General features: G+C 30.6%; 2 protein-coding genes across 3 annotated transcripts; one reads left to right on the top strand and one right to left on the bottom strand.

Moving 5' to 3' along the window:
• LOC109350439 lies at window positions 3,719-8,224 on the top strand. The gene is made up of 9 exons (XM_019591676.1): window positions 3,719-3,724; window positions 4,546-4,597; window positions 4,923-5,743; window positions 6,035-6,088; window positions 6,225-6,253; window positions 6,827-6,901; window positions 7,406-7,493; window positions 7,936-8,022; window positions 8,150-8,224. Exons 1-9 carry the CDS (start codon window positions 3,719-3,721, stop codon window positions 8,222-8,224), a joined length of 1,287 nt encoding a protein of 428 aa, XP_019447221.1.
• Window positions 11,355-16,152, bottom strand: LOC109349776 (lipase 3-like). Of its 2 annotated transcripts, XM_019590740.1 has the most exons (10): window positions 15,964-16,152; window positions 15,141-15,314; window positions 14,476-14,854; window positions 14,069-14,352; window positions 13,908-13,976; window positions 13,320-13,376; window positions 12,738-12,790; window positions 12,576-12,651; window positions 11,509-12,456; window positions 11,355-11,467 (listed from the first exon to the last, which is right to left on the bottom strand). In XM_019590740.1, exons 1-9 carry the CDS (start codon window positions 16,002-16,004, stop codon window positions 11,517-11,519), a joined length of 2,073 nt encoding a protein of 690 aa, XP_019446285.1. In that variant the 5' UTR covers window positions 16,005-16,152; the 3' UTR covers window positions 11,355-11,467; window positions 11,509-11,516. The 2 variants fall into 2 exon arrangements, with proteins under 2 accessions (XP_019446285.1, XP_019446284.1); XM_019590739.1 differs by having other exon boundaries at window positions 11,355-12,456.

Here is a 20,505-nt window from a genome sequence, read left to right as displayed (position 1 = left end):
TATTCTGAGAAGGAAATGTGACATACTAATAATGTGATATGAAAGTGAAAGACCCACATGCATACTCAATTACTCATAATGACTCACTTAATAGATGAATTCATTGCGATGAAATATATTTGTTTTGAAAATAAAGGAGTTAAATGGAAAACAATTACCATATTGAGAAATCTATTTAAAAAATGACAGGTGACATATTAATAATGAGATATATGACAATGACTAACTTTATGTAGAAGTTGTAATTCATTTTTGTGTCAATTAATGCTTAAATCAGATTCATGATTTGGTTCACTTTTTTTTGTTTTTACAAATATGAGATAATTTAGTTGGATCCTCAATTATTAATTATGAGAATAAAAATCTACCAAGAGATAATTTATCTCCTACAACCAGTAAAAGTATGATATGTATACTGTTTTGTTTAGTTTTAGAAATATTTTTATAGAAAATGATAAAATATGATATATGTCATGATTTTAGTAACTGAAAAAGATAAATTATCTCATTATATTTGGAGATATTTTATTCACATTAACTACTTAATTATGCTTAAACTAAATGAAATAGTAGTGAAATTTAACATTTTTAAAAGAAATGTAAGACATTTAATTTCTTAACTTAAAAAATATAAAATAGTCAAATTGACTTGACATTTCACTATTTTTCTCAAATAGGTATAAGTAATTTCAAGTACATAACTTCACGATCTAACTATTTCGCTCTTATATATCCTTCTCATCTTCAAGGTTTTGGGTTTTAGGACCTTCATTGTCATGTTGTTATTTCATAGTTGTGAATAAAAAATGCAACTTTATAACTTAATAGAAGAGAGCAATGGATCACCTAAATCTTTAGAAATTAGAAGACTTGTTTTTTTTGTTAATCTTTTTCTTTTTTTATTGTTTTGTGATGTTGTGCAAGCTCTAAATCAATATATTAATGACATTTCTCATGTAATTTTGGTTTATATGAAGAGTTTCTTACATACTCTTTGATGCATCACTTTGGTAGTATTTATTTAACATTTAAAATTATTATCGATTCAACAATTTCAATTTGACAACTAGTTAAGTGAGGATCTCCATTTGTTTGATAAAATGTTTCCGAATAATATAATTATTGCAGGCAAAAATAACGGAAACAATAAACTGATGAACTGAACCAAATAGAACGAATCCAAATACGGTTGAATTATTTCAATTCCATTTTTGACTACAAGGCAACAAGAACTAAATTGAACTGTTTTGTTTGCTCCAAATGTTTATCTCTTCCTAAAATCCATTATGCCAATACTTTCAAGAGTGGAGACTAATTTAATATTTACTACATAGATTTGATGATATTTTAAGTTAGCATTTAATTTATAAAATTAAGTCTAAAACATTAAATAAATAAATTAAAATGATAGATTAATTATGAAAAGGCATTTAAGTTTTAAAAAAAATCCTTCTAAAGAATTTATACATTAAATATAGTATTTACTACAATTTTTTTATTTTAAAGATTTAATGAAATGTTTTTTTGTTATATTTTTAACATATTTTTGGTACTACTAAATATATTTACTCACCTTTTAGGTAAATAACTAAATTTTTTTGGTGCATGAATGTCCCTCTCAACAAGTCGTTATCATGAATCGAATCTTTGACATTTTGGTTATCTTAAGAATCTAGTATGGCCTTAAACTATTAGTCTAACACTTTGTTGATTAACATAGTTGAATTTGCAATAGTTAATTAAACACTTTACTTTTTATTTATTTAATCAAATTTTATGTGAGTTAAATTTTTGGGGTTAGCCAAAGCCAATATAAACTTCAAGGCTTTATAAAAATTTGGAGTTGTGCTTACAAATTATTTTACAAAGAAGTCCTCCATGTAACATAATTCGACTCATGACCGTTTGCGTTATGAGTCAATTTTTTTATTAGTTAGACCAACTTTTAGTTTTATGTTTCAATTAGTAATCTATTAAATATTTTTGTATGATAACATTAAATATTTAATATAAAACATAACACAATATATAATATATCGAAGTGTTTTTTAATGCTTTCCCTGTATTAGTTTGTTTACCATAATATGCACCAATAAAGCGTGTTTACCATAATATGTACCCAAAAAAGTTTGTTTACCATGATATTATGTCCATGTTCATGAATATATATATATATATATATATATATATATATATATATGTGTATATATATATATTTATATTTGTTTGTTTACGCACGTGTCTTATATATATATTTATATTTGTTTGTTTACGCACGTGTCTTTATAATAGGTGAAGGCTGGTAAATAAAAAAAAAGCGATAACTCAAATTTGTGTAATAAATATATTATACATACAATTTATATAAATGTATGTATCTAACAACTAGTAAAGAAAATGTAAAACATTATGACGTAGATCAACTAGCGTGGATTATTCTAATTTAACTACAAGTGTTAGAATTTGAATTTTTACAAATAACTATAACTGTGTTAAATATTTAGTAGAGAAAGTTTTACTTTTTTTTTTGTTTCTCATATGTATCTCGCACGGAAGGCAATCTTGTCTGAGTCGGGAACATCCACAGGAATGTGATGCTAACTCTCTTAACGGACATTTTTTCCATCCACAAGACTCCAATCCGAAACATTGTTTAAGTAGAATCAAACATGTACTACTTGAACTAACGTCCTTCCGTAAAAAAGTTTTACTTTGATGATAATGATACTTTCCTTGAATATGATTGCATCCAATTATGGTTGAAACAAAAAAATAACGTAAAATTATCAATGCAGTCAATTAGTCTATATTACACTTACATGTTTGCTATCTTGAACAATATTTATTTAATATATTACAAAAATGAATTCTCCACATATGATTTTGGAAAAATATATTGTTTTTTTCCTAATTCCTATTAACAAAGTTGCACCCATTCATTTACAGTTCTAAAACATCTGTACCTGTATTTCTGGGTAAATTTATTGGGTAAAATGTGAAATTAAGTGGTACTTTAAATATTTATGGATTTAATTTATCTTGTAACACTATATATTTTAATAATCAAATTTGTGACATTGTGAACAATCAATTTGTCATTTTACTCTAAATTTATTCATTGGTATATATAGGATTAAATTACTTCTTTCTCTTCCTCCCTCTCTATTAATTCATTTCATGTTTTGCATCCTTTAATTTTGAACATAACTAAAGCATATCTCTTTTCACTCTCACAGATAGACTTTCAGCTTCTTGGGCAACAATTGTAACCAAACGCAGTGTCAGGTTTGATATTTCTTCAGCATATTTTGTTCTATATCTTCTGTTACATATGCTCTATATTCTCATGACATGGTTTTTTTGTGTGGGTTATATAATCATACTAGTTTGATAGCTAATTATTAATCATTGACTAGTAAATTTTTAATGAAACATATCTTGTAATAACAGTTCTTATATGAAAATGATGAGAAAAATAAATCTGAATATATAAAGATACATAAATTGCGTCAAAGCTTAAAAATTGTTTATGGTTATAAACATAACGAAGATTTTGCTGTTAGTTTATGTCAAGTGAGTTTACATGTATTTGTTAAACGTATAAAATTTCTTTAGCTTAAATCCCTTAAATGATGTGTCATTTTTCTCTTACTTTCTGAATAAAAATCCTCTAACTTTAACATCCCTTAAATTCTTTAGCTTAAATCCCTTGTTTAAAATGGAGGTATTTTTTAAACAAAAATTCTTTATACTATTAAAATTATTAAAGTAAAATTTGATATTTAGCATTAGCCTCCTGTTAATAAGATATATGGCAATTCCTAAGAATAAATTTTCAAACTTTAACATACCAAACAGTTTTTCAATAAGATATACAGTCTTACTCCCACTTTAGTTTGATTGTGTTCTAGGATGATGCAAACATATACCCTCTCTTTACCCTCTCTTTATTTGAAGTGAAAAAGGAAAGAGAGAAGAAGAAAAGAGAGAAATATAGAAGAAAAAGAAGAGAAAGTCCCTCCTCTTGTTTGATAGAGAAAAGAATTGATAGGGAGAAATAAAAAGTGGAGGAACTCAATTCATCATTTTTTGTTTGGACCATTGTGTCGTATCACTCAATATACTATATATTTAATATATATTAACTTTATATTTTCTGATTAATAAAAAATACATGAGATATATAGTGATACAAACTTTGAGATAAAAGATGTATTCATTTTTTTTCCTCTCTAAAAGAATAAAGAGAAATTGAAGTGAAAAGGGAAGGGCAATATTTTTATGCTTTCTTTATTTCAAAGATATTTTTGTCATTACAAAATAACTTCATTTCTCTCCCACCAAACATAGGTGAGAAAGAATAAAACACATTTTTATCAAACAACATAAAAATGTACTCTTTTTTTCATCTGTTTCTTTCTCTCCATACCGTCTTTCTCACAATTTTCATTCTTCACACTTTCTACACTCCGTAAATTAATTTGCCCTAGCTTACTAAGGATTTCAAGTTAATTATTTGTCATGTAATATATATTTTGTCCACAGGAATTGAATCAGGCACTCTCTGAAGTTGGTTTGGCAATGTATAACGCCATAGGTATGCCTTTTATATTTTTTTGTATTTCATAACATTCATAAGTACTAAATTATTTGAACCTGTCCTTTCTGAATGTCTGCATGGAATATAACCCATGGATAAGGAATGTTGATGACTTTACCTTAATTATTATTAATTTGGTAGCTGAATTAGTACTCATAATCTTTGTTGATATATAGTATAATTAACTATCATATATCTATGGCTATCAAAATGTAATTAGTATAAATAAGTTGCTTGGAAGTTCTAGCTCCTTTTTGTTGGACAGAACCAATTATGTTTTGTCTTTTTATCTTTAATTGTTGATTAGAATTTTTTTCTTCAGAAGATGTGGTCCTGATGGAACAAAGAGCCCTTTCTCCAACAAACATGGATGAAATCAATGAGCTAATAACGGAGCTCCAAGGTGATGATGCAAGGGATAGTGTTATACCAGAGACTAGAAGGGAAATATTAGAAGGGAATTATGTGAATGATGTTATAGCTTCCATGAAAGATGAAGTTCATATTTTTTCCCCTATGAACAATGAAACATCAGAAATTAACAAAGTCTCTGCTGCTGGAAAATCTCATGGCATTCAACAATCATCAGAGTCTAATGAACTATTATTAAACAATTCATTATATGCAGAACCTAAATTATCAGCAAGTACCACATTTTGGTCATCAGTGCTTCAAGAATTTGGTGTGGGCAATCCCTATATGAATGTGAAAAATCCTCTTATAAATTCGTGGACAAGTTCAGGTTCTCCTTCAAACTCTTCACAATCCATTGCTTTTTCAAGTGGTACCACAGAATCAATTAATTTACAGTGTCCTAAAGTAATTCCAACTAGAGGTGTATTCGCATTAGCTCCGGATCATGCTGTGAATTCAACTTCTACAGTACAATTTGGTCCCATAGCTTCTGATTATGTTCAACCATCTTCATCATCTTGGAACCAAATGTGTCCCTTTATTGGAAATGCCTCAACAAGAGTTTCAGGACTTTTGGGACAAAACTTGTTTAGCCATAAAAGGGACCGAATGAGTGCATTTGGTTCGGTTTCACCCACAACCAGAGGAATGCCTCAAAGATTTGATCCACCATCAGTGATTCCTTCAGTACCTATGGAACTGCAACTAGATTATGTGCAAACTTGGGAGGTTAGTTAACCATGTTTAGGTTATACAAAAAAAAGTTAACCATGTTCTATTGTCAAACAATGCTATGATGATTGTAATAGCTGAAAAAGAATCCATGTCACATGCGCTATAAATGGTTGGAAATAAATTAGGTACAATGTATCATAAATATTTTTGCTAGACAATCTCTTACTAGATTGAAAAATAGGTAGAAATTTTGAATCATTTATGAATCACAAACCCTAAACTCCAATGACACATTATATTTTACGTTACTTTCCTTTGCATGAGAAATAATTGCTATTTAACCAGGGAAGCATATCGGAAATACTTCAGAACCGTGCCATTTCTTTTATGGAAGCAAGGGTAAGTAAATTAGAATCAATGTATGGAAGAAACTTCTATTTTTATACCTAAATCTGTTATATCATTTGGACTGTGGAAATTACTGGAATAGTTGCAAAATGACTGAATTCTTTTCTCTATTTGTCTAATGAAACAGGCCTACAAGAAAGTAACAACACGCGACAGGTAAGTGGATCTTTGCTAAGAAAATCAGATCTACTTGGTTTTACATTTCTTGGAATAAACATCTAATCTAAAAGTTTTAAGATCTTAAATGATAATTGTAATCACATGATTAAATGTTAGAAGCGAGCTTATTAGGAATTTAGGAGTGGACAACGTTGTCCCAATACCATCCCTTAAATCCAATTGGGTAGTTGTGACTTGTCTTTAATCTCTAGCTTGTACTTTAAGTTCTTCAAGCCTCAAAGGTCATTGAGTGGACCCAGTAAAAGTTGAATGATAATAGTGAGTGCAGTCTTAATATGTTAAGCGGGAGAAAATAGAAGTGAACTCAATATTACATATTAACTCAAAACTTTAAGTTTTTGGATCTTGTTTCATTTTATTTGATGCAATACTTCTCATTTCCAAACAAATGTTGACCTCTAGATTCCAGTTTTCAACAAAGATTGACATGGGAAAATAATTAAACTCGCACATCGTTTTCATAATACCATTTTTTTATAACATTGACTATAAAATAGATGTGAGTAACATGTGTGGAAAAGTAAACTCACTACTATCTTATTTATGTAGCCTTACTGTTGGGTGGCCACAACTGTTACAGATAAACCGTACAATACGACAAAACATCATCAGCAATTCAATGAGGTAATTCTATTATCACTACTTCGTTGCTTGGGTTTACATTGACTATATATATATATATATTCTAACATTGATTAGTTTTCCTTATTATTATGAATAAGTGCTACATATCCAACATCAGAGTACCTGAAATAATTCTTACTATTTGACTCTAAGAAAGAGAGTTCAATGCACTAGACTTTTTCATAAAGAGGTTTTGGGGAAAGTATATATACAACTTTACTTGCTAAGAGGATAGACAATTTCTAAAATTTGTATCTATCACTTCTATGTCAAAATGCACCAACTTTTGCTATTGCTCTTGACTCTATTTAAGTGATTTTAGTTTTTATATACATTTTATATGTAAAATTGTAATGACTTGTATGTATATTAATTTTGTGTAGTCATATTAACAAAGTTGTGTATGCAGCATAACAAGCAGCATTTAAATAGAGTACTACTCACTCTCTTTTACAATGATTTTGGTCAATTATTATGACGCTTATATTTAACATTTACATGCAGCACATATCGTGGACCTATAGATTATGTGATCTTTGAAATACTAGGGAGCAATGATGATTTACATGGCTGCCTTCGGAGTAGGGATTCGGTAAGTAATACATGCATATACACACATTTAGATATGCACCCAAGTTTCACAAGCTAGCTAGTACTTGAATATATGCCAATTTGAATTTCCCATTAAGTATATATACTTAGATATATATTGTCCCAAATATGTGCTAAATCATTAAAAGCTAATGACAGTTAAGAAAAAATAATGAATTTTAATTTTTTTTTAATTCACATAGCATGTTTTCATTTGTTTGAGGCAAAAAATTAAAAGATTATTGCCCCTAAAAATGATATCCACTAAGGAATGGATAAATTGGTATAAGCACAATCTCATTCACATAAATGTTACTAGTTTCTCTTTCCCTTTTTTGGCTTGTGCTTGGGATCTGCATATACTAATTAGTAAAACTAAAACAGTAATTAGTAACATATTGATGGTCTTTTATTTTTTGAACTAATGTTAGATTTTTATTCAGTGTGCAAAATTAGATCTACCTTCCCAGACACTATTATTATCTTCAACCAATGAGAGAAATCGCTTCATTGGGACAGTATTACAAGGGGTAAGTGAGATACCATATTGTTTCACATTAATTTCTTTGTTCTCTTCTTTGTTATTTTTTTACAATTGAGCTATACATTAAGTATACCTTTCTAAAACTTGCCCATTTTCTAATTGATATATTACAGAAGCATGATTTTCCAGCTCTGCAATTCACCTATGGATCTTCCTCTAGAGGGGTCAAAGCAATGCGATTAAGATAACAAGCATTCAAGTTTTCAGGGAATATCATGCAGATTGATTTTGCTTTTGCTAGTAGGTGCTGTGAGAATTTGTTAGTGAAAACATTTGTTTAAAGAAGCTAAGTATTGTTGTATAAGGACTTGCAATGTGTTGTCTTTTTGGAGTATGTGTGTGTTGTGTGGTATTTTCAGATTTTAGTTGTTTGAATTATAGTATTGAGGTGTCTATGTAAGTGACAATGTGAAACCAAAATAATGATAAGTTGTTCAAATCATATCTCAAATTCTATCTCGTATCAATAATAATAAAATAAAAACAAAAAATATAATGAATATTAATTTTTTTAATTAACATAATATTTTTATTAGTGCAATATAAAATTTTGTATATGTTTTGAGAAAACATATCCTCTTACGACAGGAGTGTCTCATATGATTAGGTAGATTTACATCTAGTTTGGGTTGTTCATTTGGTTTGGTGGTGCTTTGTTGTTTTTTGTTTTTAATTCAAATGCTTATCAATTATAACTCAAGTAGGTTAATTTTCATTTCTTATTATTGATATATTTTATCTCTATCAAATTCCAAAAGTTACTATCAAAAAGTTGGTCCAATAATTTAAAATCCTCGTATTAAAAATTAGTTATGAAATATATTTAATTAACACTTTCAAAAATTATTTATTAATTAAAAAGGGCATGTGACACATTAGAGATGATAGAAAATAACTCTAGTTCAAAAAAGGAATTATATTGTATGTTAAATAGTAAAATAAAATTATAGTAATATGTCAAAGTATTTAAAAACTTTCACACAAAAATTCCTAATTATGATTATCCTTTGTGCATAAAAATTAATAATGTCTTTTTTCATACTTTTTAACATAAGAATTATGTCTATATTCATTCACATTATTTATATAAATACACCGTTCAAATTTATATTTTTAGTTAGTATTTAATTAAAGGTTTTAGCCTTGTAATAATGATATAATATAGTAATATATTAAAGCATTTTTAAAATTGTTTACATATTAAGTTTTTTTTGGGAGTTTGCATATTAGTTTATTTACTATAAATCTATAATCATTTAATTGAATAATTAGTGACATGATATTTTGCTATAATTTTATAACATAAGAAATTGTGTCCATGTTCGTGCATATAAATTTGTGAAGATATATGTAATTTTTTGTCTAGGTAGATATATGTATTTATCTAGTTAATAAGGCTAAAATTGCGTGGTGTATATGAGTTCAAAAAATTGTGTATGCTGAATAAATTGTACAAAAGCGTAAATAAATACATGTATTTATCAAGAATGGGAAAAAGTATAGAATTACCACTTGTTGGTTGGATTGGGCTCAAGTTATCAAGATTTCCAATGAATAAAAAAACAATGACCTTTACTTCTATTAACAAAAGTCGATCTAGGTGGTAAAAAATTAATAAATTCACTTGGTGTTTATATTTTTTGATACTACTAAGGATATTTCTACTTTACAGTTAAAAATTAATTCATTTCGTGATTCGTGATTGTTTCTCCGAATATCATTTTATTGTTAATGTGATAATTGATAGATAATTTGTAAATATTCTATAATTAAGCACTCATAATTGTGAGGCATGCCCGGGCTTGGTGAACCACTTGATCAAACATGCTTAAACTTTAAATTATTATTAAAAAAACTTTACCTCTTAAATTGTTCTTAATTCATTACTTAAGTTGGAATATAAAATCATTTATGAATATGAAGATTCCCCACAAAAATGAAAATTAATGGAATTCTAAATAGATAAAAAGAAATGTTATATACATATTTCCATCTACCTACTTATTTATATATAAAAAATGTGTTAGTTTGCATTTCTGGTTTTTTAATTCAATAAATTTGATATTATTATGGGAACAATGTTAAAAATTGAATGAGATAATTTTATTGCATTATGTTAACTTTAATTTGCAGTTATCATATATTTCGAGCAATGATTAGTTTTCTTATATTATGATGAAAAAACGCTACTTACCTAACATTACAATCCTGAGATGAGAAAGATAAATTCTATTCAAGATACTGATATTTGCAAGAGATTCATTTCTGATAAAATCTTTATTTGGTGAGTATAACAACCTTATTCCATAGGGGAATAGACTTATTCTAATATTTAAACTTAAATCCCCACATCACAAGACACGAGGTAACAAATTGAAGAAGGAAAAGTGAATATAATAAATCTTTGGCCAATTATAAGATTTACATTAAAAAAAATGATTTGTTGGAGAAGGAAAAAGTGAATAATATTGCCTTTGCTTCTAGTGAGTTCAAATTGAAGACTAAACACAGCGCCATATGAATGTGGAAAGCACCATGTTAAAGAAAATTGAGTATTATTTCATTTAGTCTTTTATCGTGTTTAGTTAGGCTTCATCTTTGTCTTACTATATATTATCATATAAATAAGACTTATATCTTATACTTAACACACAATATCTTAGAATACATTCTCTATTTGCCTCTGTTTTGTTTACCTTATTCCCTTTCACCTTTATTTCTAACAAAAAAAATGCAGAAATTTTAGAGACAAGAATACATACAAATGTTTACGTGGTAGAAATAAAAACAATATACAAATGTAGAAATACATAGAAAAGACACCACTATTATAAAAAAGGAAACACATTGCATGAAGCTTCCTAGTAGAGCATGAGGAGAATAAACATATGTTGCCTTATATTCGAAATTGATAATATTATTTCCAAGATTTGAACTCATTACCTCCAAGTTACAAGCCAAGGAACCTTACTACTGCGGTGATCCTCACTCGAGGTCAAACATTTGCCCCTTTGCATCCATGTAGGTCCGTCCCTGGCTGGATGTAGCAATCAACATTCGTTTAAAAATGAAGCTGAATGAGCAGCATTAAGTGCAGGGAGGACTGGAATCTGTGCTAAATTCAAATCTGCACTCAGTTACATATCTGCTTTCAATTCTGGCAAAATCTAAAACTTTGATATTGTGTTTGGATAGGGGTTTTAATTGCACTCAACTGTAAGATTGTGTTTGCATTGGGATTTCAATTTCATCCTATTTTAAAATTCCCTGGCATCTTTTTGGTAAAGAATAGTTCAGACAATCTAAAATACATGAAAATTAAGATGACAGAATACATTTTCTTTTGCTAAATATTTACATGTAATGAAGATTACATTTGTACAGTGCAGCTCTATAATCAAACAAACATATATGTCCACTCCATCTATTCACACTGTACATTGACTTACAAGACAACTAAAATATTCTGTCATACTCTACTCATTTAGCTGAAACATGCCCTTTCTTCCTCAACCTTAAACCCCTTTGGTTCACTTGATTCTTTGGATTGGGCTCTACAAGCATCAAACGTGACATAACATATGATAAAAGTTCTTCATGATGGGAGAAGGTGAAGTCCAAATGAGCATATTCAAATTCATTATATGATACATCAACACCAGCATCCTTCATCAATCTATAGTGTCTCTTTACCATTGATGGTCTTATCACTGTGTCTTTCTGTCCACCAACCAAATCAACAGGAATGTTGATGAGTTCATAGTGTTCACCTAAGTCTAAAGGTTCAGGTGAACCATACACCTCCATATTAGCACGTACATTCCCATAATCAAACATTTTAAATCTTCTAGACCTCTTAATCTGTGCAAAATGTAGAGCAACATAAAAAGATACTGCTGGCATGTCATTCGTGTTGTAGTGTGGTAATCCTAAGACCCCAACCCAATCTGAACTATCACCACCAACGACATAACCCATTGAAGTTTGAACCAATCCTCCAAGTGCAGGTAGGTTCTGCAGGTCCCTAACTAGCTTGAAAACAAGCATACGGAAAAATCTTGTTGGTATGTAGAAAGCTGGGAAAATACGAGACAAAACTGGAGCAAGAGATAGTAATACACGCTCCACCAATGAGATTATAAGGTTTGAGTCATGATGAAAGCCGGCAGGTGACAATAAAATCAATCTTGAAAGTCTATGGGGCATCGCTTCTATCTGACGCATGATAACATACATCAACATAGCAGCACCTCCCAAACTATGGCAAATTGCACAAAGCTTGTAAAGCTGTTCATCATTAACTTCCTCCTTAATATCAGGTTTACTAAGCCTCAATTCAACAGTTTTTACTTCATGGATTTTTTCTATAATAGCAGGAATGTCCTTAGTCCCGTGCTCATTCATTGAGTACTGCCAGTATCTGCATTACATAAGTCCACAATATTATCATTTATGCTAGAGTATAAAATAATATGACATAAATTATAAAGGTCAGACATCAAATCGCAAATGTAATAATGGATTACTCTGAGAACTTACTGACGTGAAGAAATGTTCTTGTTAACATGTTCTCTAGAAACCAAACCACGAAAGTTTCCCAGAAAAACATCATATCCTACAAAATAAAAAAACTTCATGTAATAATTCCAAAAACTTATATGCTCTTGAAGTAAAAATATTATCTTGGCAAATATAACAAACCTTGATCATACGCTGCAAAAGCTGGAGAGCCAACAACACCATTAGATACCCAACTGAACCAAAAAGTGATCAACTTGTTAGACTCACTCTTACCTTGACCACTTTATGGGGTTAAATAGTATACATCAAAATATATTGAAACTGAGGTCCTAACTATGACCTCATGGCCAGTAAAGGAAAATTCTGGCATCTAAGACAGAACAGTGAACATCATTTCAATAACTGAAAAGTTTCATAACCAGCCAAGGCAAATGAAGGACAAAACGCAATAGAGAAAGCATGAGAAAATAAAAACAGTGAAGCTTCTATTCTTTGACAAGATCACAACTTGGTTAAACATTGCCCTGCACTGAGTAAAGCCGGGATAGTTTTAAGGCTTAAAAGGGGGGCCCCGTGCCCCTATATGATGTACAACTCCAGGATAAAATGATGCAATTTGTTACCTAACCTACTTCACAAAATATATTTATCTAATGTGGAAACCACGCTCAAGCAAAAACAAAAAATGCGTTTTTCAAGAAAAAAACATACTTAACATATAAGTAAGAGACAACATTAAAAACATTACTACTCAGTGCTCACCCCATTGAAGAGTCCAAAACCCCATGCTGAAGATAAACAGCTTTTCGTGCATCTCGCCTGTGAAGTCAAAATTACTAGCATTAGACACTGCACAACACAAAAAGTTTTTTTTTTCGGTAAAGAAAAATTGAATACACAATCTGATTATCATTTTTCCTTCATTGTTATCCATTTGTGATAATAACAATATTCAAAATGGTAATATTGTGTTACAGACATCTCAGAGGCAACCACCTCATTACATGATATTATAAATTCCAGTCCTATAACTGCTACATTTATGTCATGAGTGAGCCACAACTTCAGTTTAGAAAGGAATGTGACAACCAGGAAAAGACACATCCTAAAATACATAATTATATTCCAAATATCAAATGTAATTCATTCCTGACAACAAATAAATAGTTGAAGGATCAAGAGATGTCAATTGGTATCAAGTCTTAATTTCTGTAGTGATTTACCGTGGATAACCAGATTCAATTCAGTTAATTTAACTTTTGGAATATCACAGTAAGTTCAAAAGTCAAAGAGAATAGATAAATAAGTTTATAGAGATCCACATAATTTCCCTAAAAATGTATAATTTACCTAGGTATTCTTTCTAAAAGAAGAATATATCCATCAGCAGTGATCACATGAATAGCTTCGTACGGATACCTGTCACAAGTAATAGGATGAATCGTAAAGTGGACAAGCAAGATTACAAACAAAAAGCTCAAAAGTAAAGGCAGTTACACAATAGCCTTTACCCCATATCTGTTATGACATCCTGACATGTCCGGGCACCCGTGTTCAGAGGCTGCCGAAAACTTATAGTCCGCGTTGTAGTTGTTGGGTCATTCTTTCCAAGTGTAGCTGTAGAAATGGAGGTGTCCTCAATTTCACCATGCTCATCTTTTCCGCCCCTTTCATGAGATGAAAACACCCTTTTTAGTGTCTCAAAAGCTTCCGATGGGGAAAGTAGAAGATGTATTGCCTTGTGAACAACATCAAACGCGCGTTCTATAAATATCTCTAACTCTAGATGAAGGTCCTAATTGATCAAATAAAATTAATGAGAAACACAAAAATTACAATCACATGAAAATTGTCTAAAACAATATAAATAATCAATAAAACATCAGACAAAGTAATATGAAAAAAATTGATGCACAACCTCTATGACCCCATGTCTTCTATCAGTGGTACAGTGCATAATATGGTCTTTGAGGGTTTGCATCGTCGTATGTGAATGTACTTGTGAAGGGTGCTGATTTACAGAGACAGACAGTGTTTTCGAGAGCCAAGAAGAAGCTAAATGGAAAAGAAAAGGTGGAATACCGAATAAAAACTTTATAGGAACCAAAATCCAGAGTAAGATATAGTGGATCCAATCCATATGATGCCTATCATAATTGGAAAAACTAGCTCTAGAAGCTCTAGAACTTTGAGATTGAGGAGATTCAATATCTTCTTCTCCAGATGAGTATTCCAGGCTTGAAGTATCCGAATCCACAGAAAGTTCATGAATGAACTGATTAAAAGAGGATACGCCACTATAAAAAGGAAGACATAGCAATGAGAACAATGTCAGGAACAGCTTAAACGGGTGAAGAAGGCAACATTATTAAGTTATTAAGAAAAGAATCTATCCCAAATATTATAGAATGCAAAGTATAAACAAAATTGAAAAAGAATTAGAAAGCCAAGTACTTATAAATAAAAAGGTAGACATGATAATCAACTAAAGAACACTAAACATGATGTTTTATGACAAAAGATGAGAAAAAATATTCATGCAGGCATCTATTAACCAAAGTGATAATGGAAACATAAACATACTTTTCCATCCAACGTGGAAATCGCGGTCCACGAAAAGTTGGCCTGAGCTCCCAACCCTGAATACCTTCAAGTATAGTAGCTTTTCCAGGTAGTAAGCTCAACAAAAGAGCACATACTCCATTGATTAACCTCACAAAATTGTTCAAGGACTCGTAATTAAGCGTCTTCACTGACCTGACAATGTCAAATTCAAATTGTCATCCTCTCCTTATCTATCTACATATGAAATAGACAAAGCCACGACTCCAAATTCTTTATTCTTTTTGCTTGAACAGCAACTCTAAATCCTAAAACAATTATTATAAAACATAAAACATATAAATAAATCCGAGCCAATATTAATTGATCAGCAACTGAAGGCTGCAAGAAGAACCAACCTTTTCAACAAGACAACATCACAAATTTAATCAGAATTTGTTTTAATTAGCAATGGTCACATCACATGCACATACTAATCCATTCTCAAAGACAACAAATAAGCTCCCAGACTCCTACCATTCAACCATTTTATAATAAAGTGCAACGCAGTACACGAGACTCATAGGGTCTAAAGAGTAAATGTATGCAGTCTTACTTCTGAGACTTGAACCTCTACCGTTGCACCGAAACATGTACTCTAAAATGGAGAACAAGTTCACCAGGCTACGATTCAATCATTAACTACGTATAATTTCTAGGGTACCAAATATTCCCACAAGCATAGCTATGAGGAAAAATCATTTCCTACATAATTTAATAGAATTTTTTTTACTGGATCACCTGCATATATAATTTAATTTCAAATAACTATACATAATTAATTAAAATGACAAAATGTGCTTACTCTTTAGTAACAGCGAGGACGTTATCAACAAAACGTTGCATCCTCAAAACTGCTCTGTTATTCTTTCTCTTTCTTTCGATTAAACTCTCGAATTCGAAGCGCTTTGTTTGGACAACAACAATGAATCCAAATTCGAAACAGAGTAAATGCAAAATTGAATCCGCACGAGAAAAAAGAGCACAGGTTTTTGAATATTGAAACGATGAGGAAAATATTTCTGTTTTACGAGGGAGAGGGTAAAATCGGTATATAGATTTTGGGTCTACGTGGAGCTATGTGATATGGAACCTTCTCTTTTACGGTTATGTTATTTGTGATGATGATAACACGTGGCGTGTGGGACCCTGGATTTGGTAAGCATTTAAAGGAGAATCTTGGGAGTTAGATAAAGTGATTAACAAATAATTGAAATTGCTGACCATTGCGCATGGCTTACATGTGTGCCTTATAGGAGGGCTTTACTATGAAGATGTGACTTATTATGGGCATACATACAAGTGTCACTTTATTTGCAAAGTTTTATTTATTTCAAGATAAGGTTGGTTTTTTTGTACTATAAAGATTATTCACTTATTTTATAAATAATGAAATAATCTCTTTTAAAATACATAATTGTCTATTCTAATAAGTGTCGTTACTAAGAATTGAATTTTTGATATTTTGATTATCTAGGACTTTAATAAAACATCACTAATGCTCCTGGAAAACAAGCAATGCAAGACCCTAGACGAAATTTAATTCAGTTATATACATTTATTATATTATTTATTTATATTATATATTATTTTTTGAAGAGTTAATAATAATTAAATATAAATAATAGATAATAAAATAATAATATATAAAACTCATATACTATCATCGCATAATATTCTAAAAATCATGTAAGGATAGAAGTGACTTCCGTTTAATCATAAGTTCTTCTCGGTCTTTTAAAAAATAAGCAAGTTCTTCTCCATACATATTGTTAAATTTGAACTTGTACATCATGTATCAATAACTATTGTACTACAATGTATGTATACATTTCCAAAATTATCACCGATAACATGTATCATTAAGCAACTATGGAAAATATGATAAGATATCAAAGTTAAACTTTAATAGTATTTTGTTTGACAGTTTATATAGTTGATTAATGTGTGTATGAAAAAGACTTTCATCATATAGAGCTAAAGCTCATTTTATTGACTTCTAAATTGATTAGTATTTAGTTATCCTCTAGAAAACAACATTTATTGTAAATAAAAAAAAATACTAAAATTAAACTCCAAAACTCATCAAGCTTAACGAGGAAATACTTGCGTATAAGAAGGATGAAATAAAATCCAATGAAATTTAGTGAGCAGACTACAGACTATGTTCTTAATTCTTGAAAATGTTATGTATGGTTATGATTACTTTAAGCCTTTCTTCCTGCCACGATACAACTCTATTTTATTGTTTTGTACAGCACACTCAAACTCACTTTCAGGTATTCCAACTTTACATTCCTCTTTAGGTAGGTGACGCGAACCTCCTTAGGGTGGTTCTTATTTCACGATCGTTCTTGGATGGTGTATCACCTTTGGCTGAGATTGCTTGAAATATGGCCTAGGCTAGCTTTATTTTTGGCCGAGATAAATAGAGTCAATTTAGGCAGCAAAATAAACTTGATTGGATAAAAGAAATGGAGAAGATATGAAGATGATGGCACCACAAACAAGTGAGTTGTTTGATAAGCCAAGTGATAATCGCCACAAGAAAGGTTCAGCCAAGAATGGTTTTAGGAGCCCTTGCTCAACTAAAGGAAATCAATTCCAAAACAAAATTCAAATTCAACCTTTTTTTCATTTAGCAAATTGAAGTACATTTATAGGCAAGCCATCATGGCTCCCCACGTGACCCTACTACGAATTAAGACTCATTTTGTGCTAGATTAATCCTACTTCATGGCTGGTTACATTGGATCTTTTTCCAGCCATGATTAACACGAAATAAAGCAAGTAAAGATCCCACATGGGAATTCCTAAATAATTAAATTACAAAATGCAAGATACTTCGAATTTCCATTAAGAAGTGATGCACTTTAGCCTAGGATTCCTTAATTCTTTGGAGAAATTCAACCATCATTGAATATCATGGTCCCCTCGAGTTTAAGGAAGCAAGTTGGACTTTGAATTGTGCATTTAGACTTGGCTGGATGCATTGCACGAAAATCACACCCACATTTATCATGCTCGAGTTCCCTATTCAGATGTATTAACTGAGTGGAGGCTTTGAACGAAAATCACACTCTCATTTATCAAGCTTGAATTCTCCATCCAGATGAATTAAGTGAGTGAAGACTTTGCACGAAAATCACATCCCTAATTAATCTTTCTTGAGTTCCAAATCTGATGTCTTAAGTGCAACCTCTCTCCAGCTTTAATGATGGTAGTTGTAATTAATGCCAATTGTTCACTCTTCAAACATGCCTTTATTCTGAATTCAAACTAATGAAAACATGCTTAAAACATCCAAAAACAATTAGGAAATATTAAAATTGACACGCCATGAGTTTTCCTAACTTTTTTTGGTAAACACGGTCAGGCCATGCCCTGGGACACGACCGTGTCTCAATTATAATCTTGGGAAATTTCGGACAGAGGCATACACGGCCTGGCCGTGTCCTAGGGCACAGCCATGTTCAGCATTTTCCATTTTTTGGCCAATTTTCAAAGTAACACAATGAATGAATTTAGAACTCCCTTGGTTTCATCTTGGAACACTAGCCTTGATGCTTTCCATGAGTAGTCATAATGCATTTTGTGCTCTTTTGGTCCTTGTCCTTGTCATGGGACCACCAATGCCTCTTAGTTCATCATGATCCAATTTTAGCTCATTTAGATTCACATCAGTCGGTTTACTTTAACTTTGACTAACTTATTTACACTATCTCATATTTTGGTACATATTAAAAATCATCATAAGTAGCTGAAGTATTTTACATACTACACTATCACTAAAATGGCACTTATTCATCAAGAAATATAGGCACACTTTTGGTAGAATGTCATTGTGAAGTCTTATATACTAGTACGCTACCAATCAAATGGGTTATGATCCTCTTTATTATAGGAAAGGGAAGTGCTCAAATTACATTTATGATAAAAAAATGAGATGAACAGTTAGTTGTAACAGAGAATATCAGGGTCCCATCCCATTCAAAGAGTTTGTTAGAAATAACAGTCTTACGACAATCCCAGATGATGTAATAGGAAGGAACATGAAGATAAAAATGATGACAAAGAAGAATTAGAATTTAGAAGCAGTAACAGTGGATTGTGTTTGGAAAGTAGAGATTCATTTGCAAGATAAATTTTGAATAAATTACGTGGACTTCCTACGAGCTTTAAACAAACTACAGATACTACCTCTCCTTTTAATATAACACCCTTAACTAAAAGTTAAAATGAAAGAGAATAAAATTAAAATACTCTCTACTTCAAACAAAATTTTTATTTTCTTTTAACACAACCCATCATCTTTTCTTTTATGAATAGAGATAAATAGAAAAACATCTGGTGCTTGGGAAATGCTTGTTTATGGAAATTATAACAAGATTTTCGCAACTCAATTCTGTAATATGTGGCAGTACAACATTATCATGTATCTATATTTCCATCTTTGGTTTTTTTGCCGAAAGGACATTGCTGTTAGCATTAGCAGCAAATTTGTGGTTGGATATTGAACAAAAAAACTGTGATTATTGTTCAAACATATATTGACTCCAATTCATTCAACCATTTTACCAAATAAGTTGTGAACACTATATTAAAACATGTCCTATATGAGGTTATCAAATAGTATTTTTGTCATAATATTTCATTAAATGACATAATATACACATGACATTGTCATTTAACAATTTACTAACATCAAAAGTAGTTAGTATAACGCAGATATATAAATTATGAGTGGTTTGTGTAAGTATAAAAATGGGAAAGATTGTTTGTATAATTTCCTTAAAACTCGGAAGGTTTGTATAATTTCCTTAAAACTTAGGGGAGGTTCATGTAATTTACTCTTAAGTTTAACAAGAGAAATAAGATAAATGGAAGACAAGTGTACATCATGACTATAAAGTCTTCCCCTTCCTTTCATTACCTATACTCCCAAATACAACCTAAGAGTCTAGATTTGTCTCAGTCCCACCCTCCGCCAAAGGTAACAGCAGGAACCAGCATAGAGCCTATGTTTTATTATCTACTAAACATTTTAAGATCTTAGGTTAAGATATCTTGTTAATGCTCTAACAGGGCCTGGTGACAATTTCAAGCGCCACTTGATTTTCCAGCATACTTTTCTCATCTCAAGAACCCTGGATTGTTCTATTTCCATTTATAGCACATGTTCCTTATAACTACAAATATATTAGCTGAAAAATTAATAATTCAAATGAAAAAGGCTTACACATTTAATTAGCTGTTAATGTTCCCGTTGTCAGCATCGGGGCCTCCATTTAGTTAAAAATAACTTTTTACTGCAGACATTAATCTACTGAAGTTGAACAAACGAACA

Source organism: Lupinus angustifolius, chromosome LG06, assembly GCF_001865875.1.
Source record: "Lupinus angustifolius cultivar Tanjil chromosome LG06, LupAngTanjil_v1.0, whole genome shotgun sequence".
In the NCBI taxonomy this organism is placed as follows: domain Eukaryota; kingdom Viridiplantae; phylum Streptophyta; class Magnoliopsida; order Fabales; family Fabaceae; genus Lupinus; species Lupinus angustifolius.
The sequence above is the reverse complement of the archived record's forward strand: the minus strand, read 5'-3'. Positions and strand labels throughout refer to the sequence as shown.